A 24,354-nucleotide genomic window follows, 5' to 3' on the forward strand; every position below is an offset into this window, starting at 1 on the left:
GCAGGATTCAGCCCCTTGCCACACCTCTGGGAAAAGTCAAAAATGGTTGTCTGAAAATTTCTACGACTTCACCAGTCCAAATGTTTGGCCTCCAAACTCCCCAGACCTTAACCCCATGGATTATTTTGTATGGGGCGCAGTTGAAAAAGACACCAATCGCACTTCCAGTAATACAAAAGCCCAGTTAATGGATAAAATTAAAACAGTTTTTGCGGCCCTTCCCAGGGAGACTGTAGCATCAGCTTGTTCGAGGTTCCGAAGCAGAATTGAAGCTGTGATCGATGCTAATGGTGGTTATTTTGAGTAAATCTTGTTGATAGTATTGTAATTAACTCTGCCTGTAATGTTTTTTTGTCAATTCATTAAATTTAATAGATACAAAGAAGATTTTCTTTTTCCTTACGAAACTGTCAAATTTATCCCGAACACCCTGTATATATATATATATATTTTTATAAAAAAGAATTAAATAATTAGAACCGAGATTTAAGTAAAAAGGTTTTAATATAAAAACACGACTATTTTCGGCTTGTAACAGCCTTCATCAAGTGACATTATAAAAGAAAGAAAAAAGAAAAAACACTAAAAACACTGAAGCTTAAATAAACTATGAACATCATAGAGAATCTCTATACATAATTGACATTAAATTGCTGTGGTTGTATTTAAAGCTGTTCTTTCGTTTGTTTTATTGTTGGGAAAGTGCGTGCTAGTATTATCCTGTGAATGCCAGTACATGATTACAGCTGAATTTATTACAGCCAGTACATGATTATAGCTCAAGTTATTATTTAGATGAACAGGATTGAAGATGATTTCCCTAGATTCCATGATTTTTTTCTCTAGTTCATCATTGCAACGGAAGATGTTAGTCGATTTTTCCCAGCAGACTTTGTGACTTTGGCTTTCATAATTAGGATTAGCCGAGAAAAGGATATGACTTGATAATGCACTGGCTCACTGTCTCTTGTAAGTAATGTCCCTCATGGTGTTCTTCCATACGTAATTCAACAGATTTGTCTGTCTGCCCAAAATAAGGAATATCACAATCACACAATATTTTATATACACAAGGGTATTTGAGATGATGATGACAAGGTTTTGGGCAGACAGACAAGATCAAGGTTTTGGGCAGACAGACTTATTAAGAAACAGATCTTTGGAAGTGGAGTAAACAAGGTTCTGATATTGTATTTTCTACATATATATATATATATGTGTGTGTGTGTCTGTGTGTATTTCTCCATCCCCCCCCCTCTCTCTCTCTGTCCCTACTCCACCTTAAAGTTACATTTACCAATACTGTAGTATTTACAAATATCTGCTGCTACATTAAATATATTCTACATTATACTACATTAAAAAAATATAGCTGAGACCTCAATGTAGTCACAGAACAGATCATGGTCCATGTCAGAGAACAAAATATGAAACAACTATTCCTAAATTTTTTAGATATTCACAAACCTTGGAAAATCAGACTTCTGAATATCATGTGATTTTCATCATGTGATACTAAACTTACATCTTCACGTCATAGGTCCAGATTTTCACACAGGCTTAGGTAATAGAAGTCAAAGCTTGCAGCTTATATGTCCCTCACCACATCATCTACTAAATCATTAGAATGCTAAAGTTCATTATTAGTAATTTCCGAAGGTAGTATTGTACAACCTTTGAATGTGTAAACATTACTAATACAGCCTTCTTAATAGTGCTACTCTCTTGAACATGTTGTATCTACAACAGAACAGAAAACGTTCAATTACTTCCAAAATTCACGCACAGATAGCTTGCTCTTCTACATGTAACATTCAGCAATGAGATTAAAAGAAAGTGCAGTAGCTTCCTTATACATAGGACTGCACATGCAAACCATTTCCTCTGCTTAAATCACGCTGGAATTTGGTAATTCAAAGTGGTATTCCTGAAACAGGTAATTTGCATTTCTCAGACAGTGAACAATTTTCAAATTTCTATTATTCCAAATACACCTGACAAAGCTAAAATAGTAGTTTCCAGAGTTTCGCTGTCTCACTTTTCGCCCTTCTGCTCTTTTGCCTCTTTGCACTTCTTCTTTGAACAGATTCACATTCAGTGACAAGAATCAAAATATTTAAAGGTAAACTTTTGTTCATTTTACTGAACAAAATGCAAAAGCTAAATAACACACTAGGATATATAGCTTTTGCAAGCATTTGCAAACTAAATAAAGGCTAGGTTCCATTTTTTGTTCTGGTCCCTAACCGGTGAATAAGTGTGTGTGGGGGGAGGACATCTGTATTCATATTCTGAATAAATGGATTTTCTGAATATTTGATTGGGATGTTTTGCCAGATTTTATATTATATATTTGAAATATATGAAGGAAATATAATCATTTTGAATTACCTTGCAAATTACTGCAGAGAGAGAGCCTTGTGGTTGAGCTTGAGCATATTATCACATAGACAAATTTTCATTTCTTCAAGAGATGACTCGATTCAGTATACCAATTATACTAAATTTTTATTTGTTTATAATAAATTAACAACAGTTTTTTCACATGTAAACTGAGAATAGATGCAGAAAACTCATAATAGCAGAATTTTAATGAACTAAATCATGCATGTGATTTTGTCCCTCAGCACCATAATCTGCTTATAAACAATTTTAAAATAAATAAAGTTAAGATGTTTACATATTTTTACATACTTACCATTTTTTCTTCTTCTGTTAATTTCTTTTCTAGATCTTTAAGATATTCCTCATCAATTATAATATTAGTCTCTTCATCCTTAACAAGTGTCTCATCCTCTGAATCAGAATCTTCAAAACCTTCTGGTATATCATCATATCCTACAGCACCACTTACACTGTCTACAAATGAGTCATTTTCTTTAGCTGGAGATGAAGAACTTGCAGAGTACTCTGTTTCAGGACATGAAAAATACTTTTCTGTTTCATAATCACATTTTTCTGTCGTATTTTCAGAATCTTCTTTACATATGCCTTGTAGCTCATCATCTGTATTATCATGTGCAGAACTACATTTCATTGACTCTTCTAAATTTAGACTCAATTCTTCAATTATTTTATCAGATGAATTAAATTTCTGTGATTCATTATCCATTTTCAAATATTAAGAATAAAACAGTAGAAATTCTGGAAAATATAAAAATACATTTAGAAAGTAATACAGCCCCCTCCCCACCACCCAAAAAAATAACATCTATTCTTCAAAAATAGAGAAAAATCAAAATTAAAAACAAGAAAAAAAAAGTGAAAAACGTCTTTTATATCTTATTTATTTTCAAATTAAGTGGATATTGAATCTTAGATTATTTCAAAATGAAGTGAAGCCTGTTGGCTCTTATATTTCAGTAATTATTTATTTTCATTTATGATAACTATAGTACCTCTAAGAAATAGCAAAATTCAAGAGAAATTAAAAATACTTCAATTCCTATATGTACAAATATTGACAAGACCACTAGTGGTGATATCACTATTACTGCTGTTCTAAACTGATGTCTAAAGGAGAGAAAGCCTATACTTATGTTTTAATATTCGATTCAGGGAAGGGATAAGATGAAACAGCTTATCCCTTAAATGACAATCTTGTTGTGTGACTGGAGAACACCTTGTGGATTTGAACCCCCCACACACACACTTGCATTATGAGTGAGAGATGACTTTTACTACTACCTTCCTTATTGGAGTTCTGACATTACTTAAAAAATAGCACTATGTTTAGAGAAGTACAGGCAGCCCTCGATTTATGCCAGTTCAATTTACGCCAATTCACAATAACGCCGGATGCCTGTGCATGCTTTCTTACTGTAGTGTGGTCTGACTGAGAAATGATGCTAGTAGGCACTCTAGTGTTTGAGTGTTCACCGAGCTACTACAGCGTATATATATATATATATATATATATATATATATATATCAAACATAGTTTTACTGTTGAATCTACCTAATTGTTCTTCTATTTAATTTTTTTTTACATACATATGTATTTAAATTGATAAAGTAATTACATACCATGTCTGATAAAAGAAGTGCAGAAAAGCTAGCAGAACTTGGTGTTAAGAAGGTGTGGAAATCAATCACACTTGAAAAAAAGATGGAGGTGATTCGAAGAATGGAAGAAGAGCAGACACGTGCTAATGTCTGTAGACGTATGAACTTACCTCCATCGACTGTTACTAAAATTATGAAAAATGCAGATAGAATAAAATAGTCTGCGCAACAATCTATGGCAGTACTAAATCTGGCTTCCTATAAGAGTGCCAAGTAGGACAGACTCCGCAACTTCTATGCTGCATTCCCATGGTTGGACTATTGCTTCCGGCCTTCCAATCCAAACACATGCACCGATCTTATTACCAAAGTAATCGACACTGGCATGAATACGTACATTCCACACAACACTCTGAACTGCCATTCCCTAACGAAACCCTGGTTCTCCAAAAGATGTGCCAAGGCTGAAGAGATGAAACAACAGACATACCACAACTGGCTGAAATCAAGAACCTCATCCTCCTTCAAAGCTTAATTCCAAAACAGAGTTCGAAAGAGCAAAAAGCAGGAAACTAGCAGCCTGTCCAAATGGCAGCCGTGCCTTTTGGTCTCTTGCCAAAGCAATTGACTGTAACTTCTGTCCAACACTATTCCCACCCCATCACACCGTGATGGTTCTACTGCCTCATCACACACAGAAAAAGCCAATCTTCTGGCCTCATACTTTGCTTCAAATGCATGCATAACTAACAATGGTAAATGTCCCCCAACCATTCCAGACACCCAACATACAATGTCCCCTATATCCTTTTGCCAGGATGAAATCAGAAAAATACTGTCCCAATTCGACACAAAAAAGTCTCCTGGCCCCGACGGCAAACCACCAATTGTTCTGAAAAATTGTGCTCCAGAACTGACCCCTATCCTATGTCACCTCTATATACTCTCCTACTCCACTGGAATCTATCCCACAAACTGGAAACTGATCTATATTCAGCACATTCCTAAGAAGGGTGACAAGTCACTGCCATCCAATTACCACCCTATCTCGCTTACCTCAGTCGTGTCAAAGGTAATAAAAAAAATCATCAATTCCGACCTCCTACACTATCTTGAAGACACTCACCAAATAAATGACTGCCAGTATGAATTCTGACACTGCCGATCAACAGGAGATCTTCTCACATACACCACCCATCTCTGGACAAATGCTATGGAGAGGTTTGGCGAATCGCAAGTGATTGCACTAGATTGCTAGAGGGATTCGTAGTGTGTAGTGTTGTGTAGTGTTCGTGAAAGCTCCGGATAAGATAAGTATTATTTTCAGTTATCGTTGATAAATTTATTTAATATTGCGTAGTTTTGTTTGCCTTGCGTCTCTTAGTGCATCTTTTTGTGTGTTTTTGGTGTGTTATAATTTATAATTTGATAAAATGCGCTGCAAATAAGTATGGCTTCAGTACGAAGGAAAATGGCGACCAGTAATGATGGTTTGCCATCTTTATCAAAGAACGGTAGTATAAAAGAGATGATTCAGTGTACTAGCTGTGAAATGTAAGGTTTGCGGAGTGCGGTCGGAGTGTGGTTAGATGATAATAAAGGAGTGAATGTGTGTAGAAAATGTAGGGAGAACGAGAAATTGAAGAGTATTTCGGATCGTGTGATATTTATGTCAAACTTCAGAATGAAGAAAATAGGGATATGACAAGAAATAGCGAGGTTGTACCAGAGAATTGTGAGAGTGTGAATGATAGTATTAATGGTTTTACTGAGAATAAAAAAGATGAGATAGACGCAATGAGTGAGATCGCGTTGTTGAATGGTGCGATACAAAGGGCAAAACAGCAGCTAGAGCGTATGAGCAAAAGTCGACTGAATGAACCAGCCAATAATAAAAAGTATGACAGGAAAAATAGACGTACGAGTATGAACATGAAGGATAGAGTGCTGTATGGAGACTCGTTAGTACGAGGTGTAATAGTAGAGGATTTGACAAAATTGTACCAACCTGGGGCGACCATAAAGGATGTAACTGAGTCTATAAGAGAGCAAAAGGAAAGGGTGAAAGAAATAATTGTTGTGGCAGGTACGAATGATTTGAAAGGAGACAAAATGGAAATGATACAAGGCTGAATGAATTGTTTGAGGTAGCAAAAGAAAAGAGTGAGAGAGTTAGAATGATTAGTCTTTTGCCACGGTATGACAGTGAAATGTTTAAATGGAAGGCCATAATTGCGAATGACTCTATGCGTGGGTTATGTATGATGAGTGGTGTGGAATTTGTGGACGTGTGGAGTGAGTTCAATGGGCGAAAGGATCTATATAACATGGATGGCTTGCATTTGAATGGTTACAGTGTAAGAAGACTTGAGAAAGGGTTGCTGAATGTGGTAGATGTGCAAATTCAGGGAAACTAGATTTATTAAGGGGGGGGGGAGTAGATATACAGTTCTTAGGGAGGCAGTTGAATGTAAGAATGAATATAATATGCCCGAGCAAATAAGGACAACAAATCAGAATGGGATAGTTAATAAGGCATCAAGGTAGGGTTGGGGCTAATTGGGGATACTTAAATTCATGTACACTTTTTTGGCCATGGTTGGCACTTCCAGACCACAGGTTGTTGGTATTAGTGAAACATGACTGACTGTAGATGATATAGCTAGTGGGATTGAATGTGATGGGTATAATGTGTCAAGGAATGACAGGAAGAATAAAATGGGGGAAGGAGTATTGTTGATGATAGCTGATGAGCTGCAGCCAAGGAGAATAGAAGTTGAATTGCAAGATAGAGAAAAGAGCACATTTGAGGCCATTTGGTGTGAGATTGTGGCTAGCAGAACTAAATATACAATTGGGTGGTGCTATAAATCAGGTGATGGAAAAGATGGTGGTGACAGTATGCACAAGCAAATAGAAGAAATGAGTGGAAGGAGGGTGATTATTATGGGAGATTTCAACTATGGTCGCATTGATTGGAGTGAGGAGAGGACACACGGGAGGAAGGAACTGGATTTTATGCGGTTATTAAGGGATAACTATCTGCGACAGCATGTAATGGAAAATACTAGGGGTCAAAGAGTGCTTGACCTAGTAATTACATCTGAGGATTTGGCTGTAACAAATATGACCACATTGCCACCAATCGGTGAGAGTGATCATAGGGTCTTGACTTGGAGGTGGCTAAAGGCGTAGAATTTTCAATTAAGACAGGGTACATGTGGTATCGGGCTGGAAAGTATGACAAGCTTAGCAGTTTGATTGGTTCAGTGCCATGGCATGTACAACTGCAAGGACTAGAAGTCGATAAGTAGTTAAGAAGTGTTTGCATGAAGCAATGGCTGACTGTATACCTAGAGTCCGAATAATAAATCAACTAGGGGTTAAATGGATGAATAACACCATTAAGCTTGAGCTGCAAAAAAAGAAACAACTATGGAGGGAATTTAAGGAGAAAGTTGACCGGCAGGCACACGAACGGTATAAAGCGCAGGCCAGAAGGGTAACGAGTGTGGTAAGAAAAGCAAAAAAGGATTACGAAAGAACATTGGCCATGCAGGCTAAAGAGAATCCTAAACAGTTTTTTAGATATGTAGCAAGTAAAAGGAAAAATGTACATGGCAGAATGATTTTAAAGAATGCCGATGTTAGGGAGGTAACTGAATCAGTTGATATAGTTGAGTTACTGAGTGAACACTTTGCAAGAATATATCATCCAGGTGGTGACATTGCAGAAACGAATGTACCAGTAGATTACACGGGAATTATGGTGAATGAAGTGGAGGTGAGTAGTCTATTGCATAACCTCAATGTCAATACATCTGTGGGATTGGATGGTATACCAGCTCGTGTTGTACGAGAAGCAGCTAAAGAATTGTCAGTACCCTTGACCATTTTGTTTAATTTGAGTCTTGGGTCTGGATTAGTCCCAAGGGGGTGAAAAGAGGGGGAAAATAGTTCCACTGCATAAAGGTGGTTCCAAGACTGCTGTTGTAAATTACCGACCGATTAGCATATCAGGAATCATTGTCAAGGTCTTAGAGAAATTAGTCAAGAAAAGAATACAGAATTAGATAGATGAAAATGGGATATTGTATGGCGGACAACATGGTTTTGTGAAGGGTAGATCATGCCTCAGTAACTTGCTCACGTTTTATAACACAGTGACGGCTGAACTGGATAGGGGTAATGGGTTTACAGTAATACTACTGGACCTTGCCAAGGCTTTTGATAGGATACAACATAGAACCCTAATCAGTAAACTGGAGCAGATGGGGATGGATATAGGGTTGGTGAGATGGATAGGAGGGTGGTTGATGGAGATACCAGAGAGTGGTTTATTCAGGAGTGGAGTCTAAAAGACGGCTTGTGACTAGTAGAGTGCCACAGGGCTCTGTTCTTGGACCACTGCTTTTCAATTTGTTCATCAATGATATAGGAAAGGATTTGAGGGAAGTGTTCACTTGTTTGCTGATGATGCAAAGTTGGGTAGAGCAATTATGAGTGCACAGGATGTCAAAATTTTACAGGATGATTTGGATAGTTTGGAGGACTGGGCTAGGAAAAGTGGATGTCAATTTAATATGCCAGAGTGTAAGGTTATGCACTTTGGGGTGAAAAGAATAGCAGCAGTATATCGCATTGGTGGAGCCGTACTCCAGGAGATTGATGAGGCCAGGGATTCGGGAGTGTTGGTGGATAGGGAATTGAAGTTTAGGGGGCACATTGCAAAAGTGACTAAATCAGCTCATCAAATCACTTGCTCCTGAAAAATACTTTAACATGCAGAGACAAACAAGTTGTTGTTCCTCTGTATCGAGTCTTGATAAGACCCCATCTGGACTTCTGTGCCCAGCTATGGGCACCAGGGTTTCTTCGTGATGGGGAGGAAGTGGAGAGGATCCAGAGACGAGTGACCAAGATGATAGCAGGTCTGTGGAATGAACCTTATGAGAATAGGTTGAAGATTTGTGGGTTGCAGAAATTGGTCCATAGGCGAAGGAGGGGTGATATGATTGAGACATTCAAATTACTGAAGGGTTTCTATAAGATTGATCCAGAAGATAATTTTGAAAATATGACTGGTGTTGGGAGGGTGAATAGGGGCCATGAATGGAAGCTGGGCAAGAGCGCGGTTGACAAGGGTGTTAGAGCTAGGTTTTTTACTTGGAGAGTAGTGAATGAGTGGAATAAGCTTCCAGAGTCTGTTGTGGGTGCTACGACCGTGAAAGAGTTCAAGGCAAGGTATGATAGATACTGTGTGAATGTCGAATAGTTGTTCTTGACATGATGTTAGGGCCTCCCTCGATGAGTCTGTCGACTCCTTGGAGTTGCCTGGAACAATAGTAATAATAATAGTAATATCTCCAAAGCCTTTGACTGAGTCTGGCACAAAGGCCTACTAGGCAAACTACCATCATTCCGTCTGACCCAGGACTTCTGTAGATGGTGGATCATCAGTTTTCTGTCTTGACGCACACTGTGTGTGTGATGCTGGATGGCTCCCTATCCTCGCACCACTCAATCAATGCTGGGGTCCCACGAGGTTCTGTCCTCTCACCAACCCTGTTCCTGCTATACATCAACGACCTACTGCAATTGACCTCCAACTCAATACACAGTTTTGCAGATGACAGCACACTATACTCCTCACTTGCATTTGATAAGCCTTACCCTACACAACTCACCTCATCCTACAGACCATCAACCACCACCCTCAACTCCGATCTCCAAGCCATCCTACAATGGGGTTCGGGTAACCTCATAAATTTCAACGCCAACAAAACCCAGTTCTGTACTATTTCCCATAAAAAAGAACAACTTTTTCCCAGTATCATTTTCGACGATACCCAAATTTCCAGACAGCTTGAGATCTCGCTCCTCGGAATCAGCCTCACATCAAACCTCTCCTGGAACAAATATATCTCAAACGTTGCATCTTCAGCCTCAAAAAAAAAAACTAGGATTTCTCTTCTGCTCAAGACTTTACTTTACTCCTGAACAGCTACTAACATTATACAAGTCACAAATCTGCCCAACTATTGAATACTGCTCCCACATAAATGGTGGGGCCCCTAAAAGCTCTCTCAAAATGCTCGACTCAATACAGAGGAGGGCAATTGGACTTATCAATGATCCATCCCTTAACAACTCTCTCCCCCCACTTTCACACAGACGTTTGGTCTCTGCAGTAAGTATATTCTACAAATATTTTCATGGGAAATGCTCATCCGAAATAACATCAATAATTCCCCCGCTCAGTACTAAGCTGATTGGAACACGTACTGCTGCTGCACAACATCTCTTCACAGTATACCTAGAAACAAACAGAACAAATTTCTTTTCCTCTTCCTTCATTCCTGCAACTGATGCACTGTGGAACAGTCTCCCACCTGCTGTGTTTCCCAACGAATACAATTTATCATTCAAATCAAATGTAAACAAATTCCTTCTTTCCCAACCCACCACCCATACACGGTACTAATGTACTATAGGTTGACCAATCAACCTCCTGTGTATGGGCCCAACATGAAAAAAAAATAACAATAAAAATAAAAATAACAAAATGTAAAACATGTAAGTGATAGCAGGGGAAACTTCATGAAAAAATTATCATTATGGGTGGATGACTTGAATCAGAAAAACATTCCTCTGATGCAGGCTGTTATAACTGAGAAAGCAAAAACAATTTTTGAGGATCTTAAAAAGACAGATGAAAGCGAAGAAACATTTTTAGGAAGCAAAGGTTGGTTCATGAGATTTAAGTCTCGAAGTAAGTGCCATAATGGCAAATTATGTGGTGAGGTGACAAGTTCAGATGCTGCGGCAGCAGCTGCTTTTCCTAAAGAATTTCAAGACTGTGTAGAACAAGGAAGTTATCCTCCTGATCTCATTTTTTAATGTTGATGAGACTGAGCTCTAGGGAAAAAAATTGCCTCACGCACCTTCATTTCCTGTGAAGAACATTCTGCTCCAAGTTTTAAAGCTGCAAAAGATAGACTTATGCTTTTGTTGGGTGCAAATGTCTCCATAACTTTGAAGCTTAAACCAATGTTGGTGTACCATTCACAGACACCACACGCCTTCAAGGGTCTCAAAGCCATACTGCCAGTCTATTGGAAATGGAACAAGAAAGCTTGGGTTACACAAAACGTTTTTATAGTTTGGTACATAAATTATTTTTGTCCTACCGTGCTTTGCTTCTGTAAAGAAAATTATTTGCCAGCCAAGGCATTGCTTGGCTGGCAAATAATTTTCTTTACATGGATAATACCCCTGCACATCCTCAAAACCTAGCTGAAGTAAGAACACCATTGGATGTCAAGGTTGTTTACATGCCCCCCAAACACAACATCGCTTTTGCAACCGATGGATCAGGGGATTATATCAATCTTCAAAGCCTATTACCTCCGTATAACATTTATGGAAATGGTAAGAGTCTTGGACACTTCAGGAAACTATTCAAGACTATTGGCGGTCATTCGATATTTTGTAGAGCATTAACAGCATCGAGGCAGCTTGGAATGAAGTGTCAGCAAAGTGTTTAAAAGGAGCAACTTCTTCCAGCATTTATGCACGACTTCGAGCAAGAGGAGAATGTTATTGAAGACGTTACTTGCACGAGATGTGGATTGGACGATATTACAGTTGAAAATGTGATAGAAGTCTTAGAGAACCATGATAAACTGCTTTCCAATGAAGACTTAAAAGAATTAGCCAAAAAATTAAGTCAGCATCCAAAGGAGGTAAAAGAAAACGAAGAAGGTCCTCTGAAAGATATAAAGACGGCTAATTTACAGCATTTCCTTGCAAGCATAGAGACATGGACTGATGAACTCTGCGAAATGGACCATGATTGGGAACGGAGTGTGAACATAAAAGGAGTGTAATCGCATCTATTTGACCTTACACTGAACTCCTTAAAGAAAGAAAAAAAAAATACATCACAGTTAACACTGGATACTTTTTTCAAAAAAAATGCAGGTGATCCGAAACCAGGAACTTCAACATAGAAATATGTAATATCTTTTCGAAGTTTCATATTTTTTTGTATATAATTTTGTTTTGTTATTAATAATTTTATTTTAACAAACATATATGTATGTATTATCAAAGCTTTAAATATAATGTTACCCATTATATTTAAAGCATTGCCATGCATATTTTTTGACTGTGTGGAACATAACTTTGTACCTCCCATTAAAATTGGGTTTGTTTTCTGCCCGTTTTTTCATGAACAGAAGTGAGGCGTAAACCAAGAGTAAAACTGCCAGTATTTCCAATAATGTAACACTTTGCCTACGCACGACGATAATGTACTACAGGTTTATAACCCTTTGTGTTGGAATTAAAAATTAAAACTGAAAACCAAAAACTAGCATGCTGTTTTTTCATAATTAATAATGGATGGGGGAAGGATAGAATTAATGCTGATAAAGATTGAATGTTTTTGTCATATTGGTGTTAAACATCTATCAAAATCATGAACACAATTTATATAGTATGTTTGTTCTCTGTGCAGTGCATTATATTTAAAAAAAATTTTTTGCAAAATTCTGAATTTCTGATTTTCATTTCAAAGGCCTTGCTATTAAATTTGCATACATAAATATTCAATTCTATGTATGGTATTTTTGTGATTTGCCAATTGACTTGGTGGTTTTCATTGGTGGTGTAAAAGGACAATCTGAATTCATGTGCTCTCTGACATGTTCTTTTTTGACAGATTTCTCCAGAATGTTCCATGTGTCCAATGTAAGAAACACATATAAAGACTCTATAAACTCCTGATCTCTTCATAGGTTGATGTGGTTGTTTGTTGTCTTGGAGCCTGTGATCGTTCATCCAATACGTTATTAATAGTGTTGATGTTATAACCATTTTTTTGAAGAATGTCTTTAATGTAAGTTATTTCCTTGTTTCATTTATCATCATCATTTGATAGCATAATGGCTCTCTTTAAAAAAGACAAAACATCTTCAAAACTTTAAAAATGTTTTGAAGATACTCCATTTTTGTGCCTAGTGGTAACACCTATATTAAACTTTTTTCTGTATACTTCAAATAGATGTCATGACCTTCAACTGAGATGAGAACATCCAAGAAGAAAACATCTATCTTTTTCTACCTCTGATATAAATTGGATTTTTTTATTTAAACTATTAAGGAAGTTAGATGGGTGATATATGAGAGTAGATCACATGTTGATCAGCAGTGACGGAATCCATACTAGTGATTGTTTAATAGCTGGGTGCCTTCAAGGTAATGTAGGAGCTCGGAATTGATGGTTCTCTCCATTACTTTAGATAGGACTGAGGTGAGTGGGATAGGGTGGTAGTTTGACAGCACTGATTTGTCGAAATCACTCAAAATTTGTTAAAAGAATTTTCTTTAGTATTCTTGACTTTGTGCTTCTACATCTCGGTGAACAAAGCTCTCTCTCTCTAGACACCTAACTCTGAATCCATTCAAGTGCAGTCCATCAGCATTATACAGATTTTCCATCTATCAAACTCTGAGCATAGGTGCACAAACTCTACATCATTCTTTCTGCACAACTTGCATATTGATTCATTATCTATCATCGCCTTCTCAGTTTGCCTCTATCAATTTTGAAATTTTCAAAATTTTGATTAACAATCCTAATCTTGACAATAATGGTGGCATAAACATCCCAAGAATTTGGATGCCACACATTCAGTCCACTTAGTTAAGTTTTCCAGCAAATCCTGACTTTAGGACTCTAAACAATTATTTCAGCTTTTATTGATCACCATCCAATACTGTGCAGTTTAATTTATATGTATATTTATGTGAGTAACTTTGTTAACATGTTACTCTAGCTTCATTTATTTTTGTAGCCAAATAGATAATATTAACAGGACTCTAGCATTGATGCAGTAAGTTTTTTTTTGTTTGTTTGTTTGTTGTTTATTTTTTCACTAGAGGTTAGGCTAGTTTTTAATGGTCAACCAAATCAATGTAAATTTAGCATACCATATAGATTGCAGTCAGCTTGTTTCTTTGTATATACAAGGGCCATTAAATAAGTGATAAGACTAATTTTACTGTCGCGAAACCACTCATCACAATATTAATTTCTGTGGAATAAAGAAATGTTGCTGTCTGTGTTAACAAGAGGTTGATAGATGGCGTACACGGGCTGATGTGCCAGAGTGTCATGTGACTAAACGTAAGCTTGTTTCGGCACACCTACGAGCTGCGATCAGTCACTGAAATGGAAGTATCCTTGGAACAGCATTATGCAATTAAATTTTGTGTGCGTTTGCAAAAATCAGCATCGGAACATGATATGCGAAGCTTTCCACGATGAAGCAATATCGAGGGCAAGTGCTTTTTGCTGGCATAAAACTTTTAAGGAAGGAAGGCAAAATGTGGAAGATCTCGAACGTGAGGGAAGATCTTTAACGTTCATCACAGAGACAATGATCAACACAGCAGTGATTATCATCAAGGAGGATCGCAGAATTACAGTACGCCAGCTGCATGTTGTCCTGAATATTTCTGTGGGAAGTGTTCACTCAATCATGGCTGAACATTTGGAACTGAAACGTGTTTGCGCCCGATGGATTCCCAAACTCTTGACACCGGAGCAAGTGCAGCATCGAGTGGATGTGTGCACAGAATGGAAAGAAAGACTGGAACAAGAAGGCAACAACTTCTTAAAACGCATCATTACGGCAGATGAAGCTTGGTTGTATCACTATGACCCTACAATGACACAACAAAGCAGTGAATGGAAGCATCCATCTTCGCCTACCCCTAAGAAAGCAAAAACTGTAAAATCGGCTGGTAAAGTTATGACCATAATGTTTTTTGACTACGAAGGCATTGTTTACCAACACGCTGTAGAACCCGGGAATACTGTAAACGGCTCATACTATGCAGATGTTTTACGGACAATGGTACAGCACGTCAAAAGGAAGCGTCCATTGCTGAAGAATGGACGCTTATTGCACCACGATAATGCAAGGCCACATATTGCTGGTTGCGTAGTGGACATTTTGCAGAAGAACAACATAGATATCCTACCACACCCTTCATACAGTCCTGATCTCGCACCGTGCGATTTCTGGCTGTTTCCTGAGCTCAAGAAACCACTAAGAGGCCGCCATTTCGAAAGCAATAAAGCATGTACAAACACTGCGGAGGCAATTTTGAAAGAACTCTCAAAAAACGGACTTTCACATGTGTTTAAGAAGTGTCCGCAACGTTGGGACAAATGCATAGCATCTCATGGTAGTTACTTCAAAAAAGACCATGTAAATGATGACGATTAAAGGTAATCTGTTTTCTGTATAAATATAGTCTTATAACTTATTGAACAGCCTCCGTATGTGTATACTCCAGATGATGACCTTAATGTGAAGGTCAAAATGCTGAATGATTATTTTGGTTTACGTTAAACTGAAGTTTTTCTCTAACAAGGTAGTTGTTTCCATAATTTTTGCAATAAATTCTGATCATCGTGTAACCAAGAAGGAAAGAATTAAAGTAACTCTTTCAAATCCTTCTGCATACAACATTTCTTACATGGGCTTTTTCAGTTAAAATTGAGTTAGCTGATCTCATACAGTGGTAATAGGGTTCTTTTTTCCTGGAAAGTTGGATTTTTCATTCCGCATATAGATGAATCGGCCTTCAGAGCACACAATTTACAGACAAAAAATACTGTTGTTGGTGATGATGGGCAATAGATGGTGTTGATGGTAGTAGTGTCGTAGTTGGAGAATTTAAGTAGTAGTGGAGAAGTAGAGTAGTGTGCCCTCCCACGGTGAGTCCTTGGACTCCCTGGAGGTGTCGTAATAATAATAATAATAATAATAATAATACAGTACCACAAGGAATACCATTGCGAGGATAATATCTTTATTTTTAAAGATCTTACTGAAATTTGTTATTGCTTTCTTTCTGAGTAATAATCTTCTTCTTCTAACTTCTTTAGTACAATACCCATCTTTATCAATTCGGTATCCTAGGAGAACAAAATCGTTAACTACTTCCATTTTCTCCCCATCTACTTAAATCATTAAGTTCACATGTTGCTATAACTTGTCTTTTTGAGGTTAAGTTTAAGGCCATATTTAGCACTTTCTTCTTTAACTTTCATAATAAGTTCCTCCAAATCTTTCCATCCTGCTAGCAAGGTGGTATCTTATCTGCATACCTCAAAGTATTAATATTTCTTCCACCAATTTTAATTCCAACTGAAGACTCCTCCAGCCCTACCATTCTTAAAATGTATTCGCTGTAAAAGTTAAACATGTACGGAGATAAAATACATCCTTGTTGCACACTTTTACCTATTGTGAAATACTCCATTTCTCCAAGATCTGTTTGGACAGTAGCTCATCTGCATACCTCAAATTATTAATATTTCTTCCACCAATTTTAATTCCAACTGAAGACTCCTCCAGCCCTACCATTCTTAAAATGTATTCGCTGTAAAAGTTAAACATGTACAGAGATAAAATACATCCTTGTCGCACACTTTTACCTATTGTGAAATACTCCATTTCTCCAAGATCTGTTCGGACAGTAGCTTCTTGTTCATAATAAAGATTCCTCAGAAGGATAATGAAATGCTCTGGTACTCTCATTGTTCTTAACACATTCCACAGTTTCACAAAACCTACCAAGTCAAAAGCCTTAGTATAGTCAAGAAAACAAAAGTAGACATTCTTTTGATATTTGATTCCTCTGCCTTTTCAAAATCCTGCATGTTCATCTGGCATTTCTCTCTTCATGAATGGTTCCAGTCATTTCTGAATGATCTTAAGTAAGACTTTACTTGCATGAGAAATCAGTGCTATAGTTCTGTAATTTTCACACTCTCTTGCATTGCCTTTCTTCTTCAATAAAGGTATATATGTAGTTGTGATCCAGATTCGCTGACATAGAGCTGTTAAAATTTTAACTGCCTCTTCTCAAAGGGCTTTGAGCAGCTCAATAGGTATTCCATCCCTTCCTGGTGCTTTCTTACTGGACAGCTGTTGCAACGCCTACCTCACTTCACTCCCCAGTGGTATGGGCCCCTGTGTATAATCCTGCTCTTTAAATTTCTCAGTAATTTTGGAGTTCTTTCTGTAAAGGGCTGCTGTATACTCTTTCCATCTTTCTTTGATGTCTGCAGCTTCTGTAAGAAAACTTTTGTTTACTTTTCAATATTGTCAGCTTTGCACTGAACTTCCATGTCAATTCTCTAATCTTTTTGAAAAGATCTCTTGTTTTGGTCTTCTATTTGTTAGCATTCCTAAAGTACAGGGTGTTTCAAAAAGAATGACCCGATTTCAAATAATTATATTTAATAATGAAAATGTGGTACAGTTACAAAATAAATTACCAAGTATGAAGTAAGGTCTAAAGTTTCACTCAGCATAATTACAAATGCTCAATGTGTCCTCCACCTTCTGCACGGGACATTCTTTTTGAAACACCCTGTAATTTTTCTTGTCTCTTCTGGCTTGTTGTTGAAACACTGCATTCAAATGCCATACTTCCTGCAAATTTCCTATGGCCTTCACTTTCCCCCTTTCCTGAGCAGTTTTGACGGCATCTTCTGACAGCCATTTAAACTTCTTCTTACAAACTGTTGGAATATTCTTCTTTGCTTCTGTGTTAATTATATCTTTAATCTCTTCCCATAGTTTATCTGGTTCTCTTTCACACAAATTGAGTGTGTTGAATCTGTTCTGTATACTAATATTGTATTCAGCCGGTATGTTTCTAAGATCATATCTGATCGACATTTGTGTTGTTTTCAGTTTCCGTAATTTCACATGTATCGCAGTCACTAATAATTCATGGTAGCTTGAGTAAACAAGATAGTAATAAACAAAATAAAGTAAACAAGAAGAACAAGGGGCTCGCAAATTTGAGAAAAATTTAACAAAGGGCATGCGCGAGCCCCCAGCAAGCCCCTTATAGCTCACCACTGAGCTTAGATGTTGATGGTTATCATGACTTAATTTCTTAACGGTAATAACAACACCAAACAATTTAATCAAAAGATGTTTTATTAATTGCTTATATTTTGCTGAATTTCAAATCAGCATCATCAGAGCATAACACACTTGTACATGGGACAGTGAGTAAGTAAAACAATAAAATTGCAGTGTACAAAAGATCATCATCATCATCAAATTCCTGACATATACCCTCAAGGGGTGTACAGGATATGATAATACTACATGAAAAATTTACATCATTACAAACTTCCTATCTACAATTTTCCTCCAAATCAGTCTGTTACTTCTCAAGACTCCAACATTATCAGATCTTATATTTCTATCGTCTAAGGCACTTTGTACTGTATCAATCCAGCTATATCTTGGTCTTCCTCTGGGTCGTTTTCCTGCCAACCTGGCAGAGAACGCTTGTTTTGGTAATCTTTCCTCGCCTATTCTGTTTAAGTGACCATACCACCTGAGATTAGCTCTGCTAACGCATTCCTGGATGCTGACAATGTCTAGTTCTTTCCTAATATCTTCATTTTTAATACGATATTGCCACTGATGTTATCTGTTCACACCTCTAACCTTTCTCAGGACTCTCATTTCTGCAGTCTCTAGTCTTTGGTCAAGTGTTTTACTTCTGACCCAGCTCTCAGATCCATAAGTTAAAACTGGTTTGAATACTGTCTTGTATACAGCTAATTTAGTGTTCCGACTAATTTCTCTCTTATTCCATATGAATTTATTCAAATGATTTCCTACCATACCAGCTTTGTTGATTCTGTTGTCTATTTCCATATTTAATTTACCATCTTCACTAAAAATCGTGCCCAAGTAGCTGAAATGTTTTACTTGTTCCACAGGTTCTCTGTTCACAACACACTTGATACTTTCATCTATTCTACCTATTTTCATTGTCTTTGTCTTTTTATTACTGACCTTCATGACATATCTATTACAACAGTTATTAAATTTAGTCAGGGAATCTTGCAAACTTGTAGTGGATTTATTTATTATGTATAGAAGTATAACATCGTCTGCATAAAGCAAAGAGCTGACATTAACATCTCCAATTCTGATATCATGTTTAATACCACTTTCCTTCATAATGTGATCCATATAGATAATGAATAACAGAGGGGATAATGTACATCCTTGTCTCATGCCAGATTTAACATTAAACCATCTTCCTGTACTTCTTTCAATTCTAACTGCTGACTTGCAACTCAAATAAAGACTAAGTACTGCTTGATATAATGAGTGTGATATTTTTGTCAAACTTCAGAATGAAGAAAATAGTGATATGACAAGAAATGGCGAGGTTGTACCAGAGAACTGTGAAGGCGTGAATGTAGAAAGTGTGAATGAAGGTATTAATACAGAGCAAATTAATGGTTTAACAGAAAATAAAAAAGATGAGATAGATGCACTGAGCGAGATCGCGTTGTTGGGTGGAGCGAAACAAAGAGCAAAGCGGCAGCTAGAGCGTATGAACAAAAGTCTACTGAGTGTACCAGCCAATAATAAAAAGTATGATAGGTAAAATAAGAGTATGAGTGTGAACGTAAACAAAATGAAGGAGAGAGTGCTGTATGGAGATTCGTTAGTACGAGGTGTGTTAGTAGAGGATTTGACAAAATCGTACCAACCTGGCGCGACCCAAGAACGTAACTGAGTCTATTAGAGAGTAAAAGGAAAGGGTGAAAGAAATGATTGTTGTGGCAGGTACGAATGATTTGAAAGGAGATAAAATGGAAATGATAGAGGACCTACATGAATTGTTTGAGGTAGCAAAAGAAAAGAGTGAGAGAGTTAGGATGATTAGTCTTTTGCCACGGTATGACAGTGAAGTGTTTAAAAGGAGGGCCATAATTGCAAATGACTTTATGCGTGGGTTATGTATGACGAGTGGCGTGGAATTTGTAGACGTGTGGAGTGAGTTCGATGGGCGAAAGGATCTATATAAGATGGATGGCTTGCATTTGAATGGATTCGGTGTAACGGGACTTGAAAAAGTGTTGCTGAATGAAGTGGATATGCAGAATCAGGGAAACTAGATTTATTAAGGGGGGGGGTGAATATACAGACCTTTGGGAGGCAGTTGAGTGAATGAATGAGTATAATATGCCCGAGCGAATAAGGACAACAAATCAGAATGGGATAGTTAGTATAAGGCATCAAGGTAGGGATGGGGCTAATGGTGGTCTGAAATTCATGTACACTAATGCTAGGAGTATTAGGAACAAGAAGGAAGAATTTTTGGCCATGATTGGCACTTCCAAACCACAGGTTATTGGCATTAGTGAAACATGGCTGACTGTAGATGATATAGCTAGTGGGATTGAATGTGATGAGTATGATGTGTTAAGGAATGACAGGGAGAATCAAATGGGGGGAGGAGTATTGTTGATGATAGCTGATGAGCTGCAGCCAAGGAGAATAGAAGCTGAATTGCAGGATAAAAAAAAACAACACATTTGAAGTCATTTGATGTGAGATTGTGGCTAGCAGAACAAAATATACAATTGGGTGCTGCTATAGACCAGGTAATGGAAAAGATGATGGAGATAGTATGCACAAGCAAATAGAAGAAATGAGTGGAAGGAGGGTAATTATTATGGGAGATTTTAACTATGGTCGCATTGATTGATGAGGAGAGGACACACGGGAGGAAGGAATTGGATTTTATGCGGTTATTAAGGGATAACTATCTGCGACAGCATGTAATGAAAAATACTAGGGGTCAGAGAGTACTTGACCTAGTATCTTTTATTGCTATATTTGTTACAGCCAAATACTTCATCTAAGGATTTGGCTGTAACAAATATGACCACATTGCCACCAATTGGTAAGAGTGATCATAGGGTCTTGACTTGGGAGGTGGCTAAAGGTGTAGAATTTACAATTAAGACAGGGTACATGTGGAATTATTGGGCTGGTAAGTATGACAAGCTTAGGAGTTTGATTAGTTCAGTACCATGGCATGTACAACTGCAAGGGCTAGAAGTTGATAGTGCATGGGAGGCAGTTAAGAAGTGTTTGCATGAAGCAATTGCAGACTGTATACCTAGAGTCCAAATAATAAATCAAGTAGGGGTTAAATGGATGAATAACACCATTAAGCTTGAGCTACAAAAAGAGAAACAACTATGCAGGGAATTTAAGGAGAAAGGTGACCGGCAGGCACATGAACGGTATAAAGCGCAGGCCAGAAGGGTAACGAGTGTGGTAAGAAAAGCAAAAAAGGATTACGAAAGAACATTGGCCATGCAGGCTAAAGAGAATCCTAAACAGTTTTTTCGATATGTTGCAAGTAAAAGAAAAAATGTATATGGCAGAATGATTTTAAAGAATGCCGATGGTAGGGAGGTAACTGAATCAGTTGATATAGTTGAGTTACTGAGTGAGCACTTTGCAAGAATATATCATCCATGTGGTGACATTGCAGAAATGAATGAACCAATAGCTTATACGGGAATTGTGGTGAATGAAGTGGAGGTAAGTAGTCTATTGCATAACCTCAATGTCAATACATCTGTGGGATTGGATGGTATACCAGCTCGTGTCGTACGTGAAGCGGCTAAAGAATTGTCAGTACCCTTGATCATTTTGTTTAATTTGAGTCTAGGGTCTGGGTTAGTCCTGAGGGGGTAGAAAGAGGGGGAAAATAGTTCCATTGCATAAAGGAGGTTCCAAACTGCTGTTGTAAATTACCGACCGATTAGCATATCAGGAATCGTTGTCAAGGTCTTGGAGAAATTAGTCAAGAAAAGAATACAGGATTGGATTGAAGAAAATGGGACATAGTATGGTGGACAACATGGTTTTGTGAACGGTAGATCATGCCTCAGTAACTTGCTCACGTTTTATAACACAGTGACGGCTGAACTGGAAAGGGTAATGGGTTTACAGTGATTCTACTGGACCTTGCAAAGGCCTTTGACAGGATACCACATGCAACTCTAATCAGTAAACTGGAGCAGATGGGGATGGATATAGGATTGGTGAGATGGAGAGAAGGGTGGTTGATGGAGAGATACCAGAGAGTGGTTTATTCAAGGGTCGAGTCCAAAAGATGGCTTGTGACTAGTGGTATGCCGCAGAGCTCTGTTCTTGGACCACTACTTTTCAATTTGTTCATCAATGATATAGGAAAGAATCTGTGAGGAAGTGTTCACTTGTTCGCTGATGACGCAAAGTAGAACAATTGTGAGTGCACAGAAAGTCAAAATTTTACAGGATGATTTGGAGTTTGGAGAACTGTGCTAGGGAAAATGGATGTCAATTTAATGTGGCAAAGTGTAAGATTATGCATTTTGGGGTGAAAAGAATAGCAGAAGTAGATCACATTGGTGGAACCATACTCCAGGAGATTGATGAGGCCAGGGATTTAGGAGTGTTGGCAGATAGGGAATTGAAGTTTAGGGGGCACATTGCAAAAGTGCCTAATCAGTTCAACAAATCACTTGGTTGATGAAAAATACTTTAACAAACAGAGACAAGTTATTGTTCCTCTGTATCGAGCCTTGATAAGACCCTGTCTAGAACTACTGTGCCCTGATATGGGCGCCAGGGTTTCTTCTTGATGGGGAGGAGGTGGAGATTATCCAGAGACGAGTGACCAAGATGATAGCAGGTCTGTGGAATGAACCTTATGAGAACAGGTTAAAGATTTGTGGGTTGCAAAAATTGGTTGATAGGCGGAAAAGGGGTGATATGATTAACACATTCAAATTACTGAAAGGTTTCTATAAGATTAATCCAGAAGATATTTTTGCGAATAGGACTGGTGGTGGGAGAACTAGGGGCCATACATGGAAGTTGAGCAAGAATGTGGTTAGCAGGGGTGTTAGAGCTAGGTTTTTTACTTGGAGAGTGGTGAATGAGTGGAATAAGCTGCCAGCGTCTGTTGTGGGTGCTAGGACCGTGAATGAGTTCAAGACGAGGTATGATAGATACTGTGTGAATGTCAAATAGTTGTTCTTGACATGATGTTAGGGCCTCCCTCGACGAGTCTGTCGACTCCTTGGAGTTGCCCGGAATAATAATAATAATGCCCCATTGACACCATATAACTGTAGTGTATTGAATAGCTTCTCTCTTGGCACCTTGTCATATGTCTTTTCCAGATCGACAAAACTTAAATACAGATGTTTGTTATATTCCCATGCTTTCTCAACTAATTGTCGTAAAGTGAAGATCTGATCCTGACAGCCTCTATTTGGCCTGAATCCAGCTTGTTCTTCACCAAGCTTTCTTTCCACAATTCTTCTCAACCGTTTCTCAAGTATACTGGCATAAATCTTGCCAGGAACACTCATTAGGAAATACTTCTGTAATTCTCATATTCCGTTTTATTTCCCTTTTTATATATGGGTACTATTAGAGCTCTACTCCAATCATCAGGAATTCATCCCACTGTCCAGGCCTTCTGAACAATGCAGTGCAGCCACTGCAAGACTTTTATACCACCATACTTCAGCATTTCTGGTCGAATATCATCTACTCCTGCTGCCTTTCCACATTTCAAGCCTTTGATGGCTTTTTCTACTTCAAGTATGGATATGTATTCCTGATTGTATACCTGTTGAGTGTATTTTACCACTGTGTTATCACTGCTTGTTTCATTTAGCAATTTTTCAAAGTAATTACTCCACCCTTCAAGGATATCTTTTTCTCCCGTTTTCATATCACCTTTATCATCTCTAACTCCTTTTACAGCACTCTTTCCTCGATTTCTAAGCTTCTTCAACAACCTCCAGAATATCTTCTTGATATGTTCTATGTTCTTGCCAAAGTTCTCCCATGACTTTTGTTTAGCTAGTTTTACACACTGTTTAGCTTTCTTACATTTGTCTCTGTATTCTGTAAGAGTAAAAGCTGACTTATTTGCCAGGAACTTTTGATATGCTTTCTTCTTTTCCTTCACTGCCTCTTTAACTTCCTGTGTCCACCATGGAGCTCTGATTTTTCTATCATTGCACACAACCTCACCACATGTCTCTCTGGCTGAATCAATCAGAGGTTTCTTCAAGGCTTGACACTAAATCTCTAAGGATTGGTTCCTGTTCTCAAACTCTCATTTTTTCTTCAATAATCTTTGTGTATTTTTGTCTACAGTTCACATCTGAGAGCTGCTCAACTTTTATTCGCTTTAACACTTTCTTACATGTTATTCTTTTCAATATGAAATTCAATTGTATCCTGCTCAAGACTAAATAGTGATCGCTTCCAATTTCAAATCCTCTGTACACTCTGGTGTCCTGCACCAGGGAGAAAACATCACTATCAACAATAACATAGTCAATGAGACTTTTCTTATTCCTTGCCTCTTCTCTCCATGTGAATTTGTGTACATTTTTATGTTGGAACATGG

The 24,354-nt window shown here is 37.8% G+C and overlaps 1 protein-coding gene across 2 annotated transcripts in view; it reads right to left on the reverse strand.

Annotated features, from left to right (window-relative positions):
• Ttc1 (Tetratricopeptide repeat domain 1) overlaps positions 1-24,354 on the reverse strand; it is a 161,131-nt gene that overhangs the window by 110,955 nt on the left and 25,822 nt on the right. For both annotated transcript variants that reach the window (XM_090394917.1, XM_090394925.1), the window contains exon 2: positions 2,699-3,144. In XM_090394917.1, coding sequence (XP_090251043.1) covers positions 2,699-3,112 — 414 coding nt within the window. In that variant the 5' untranslated portion in view covers positions 3,113-3,144. The remainder of the gene's footprint in view (positions 1-2,698; positions 3,145-24,354) is intronic.

Source organism: Typopeltis vanoorti, chromosome 1 (assembly GCF_054136105.1).
Source record: "Typopeltis vanoorti isolate ZY-2024b chromosome 1, IOZ_Tvanoo_1.0, whole genome shotgun sequence".
Classification (NCBI taxonomy): domain Eukaryota; kingdom Metazoa; phylum Arthropoda; class Arachnida; order Uropygi; family Thelyphonidae; genus Typopeltis; species Typopeltis vanoorti.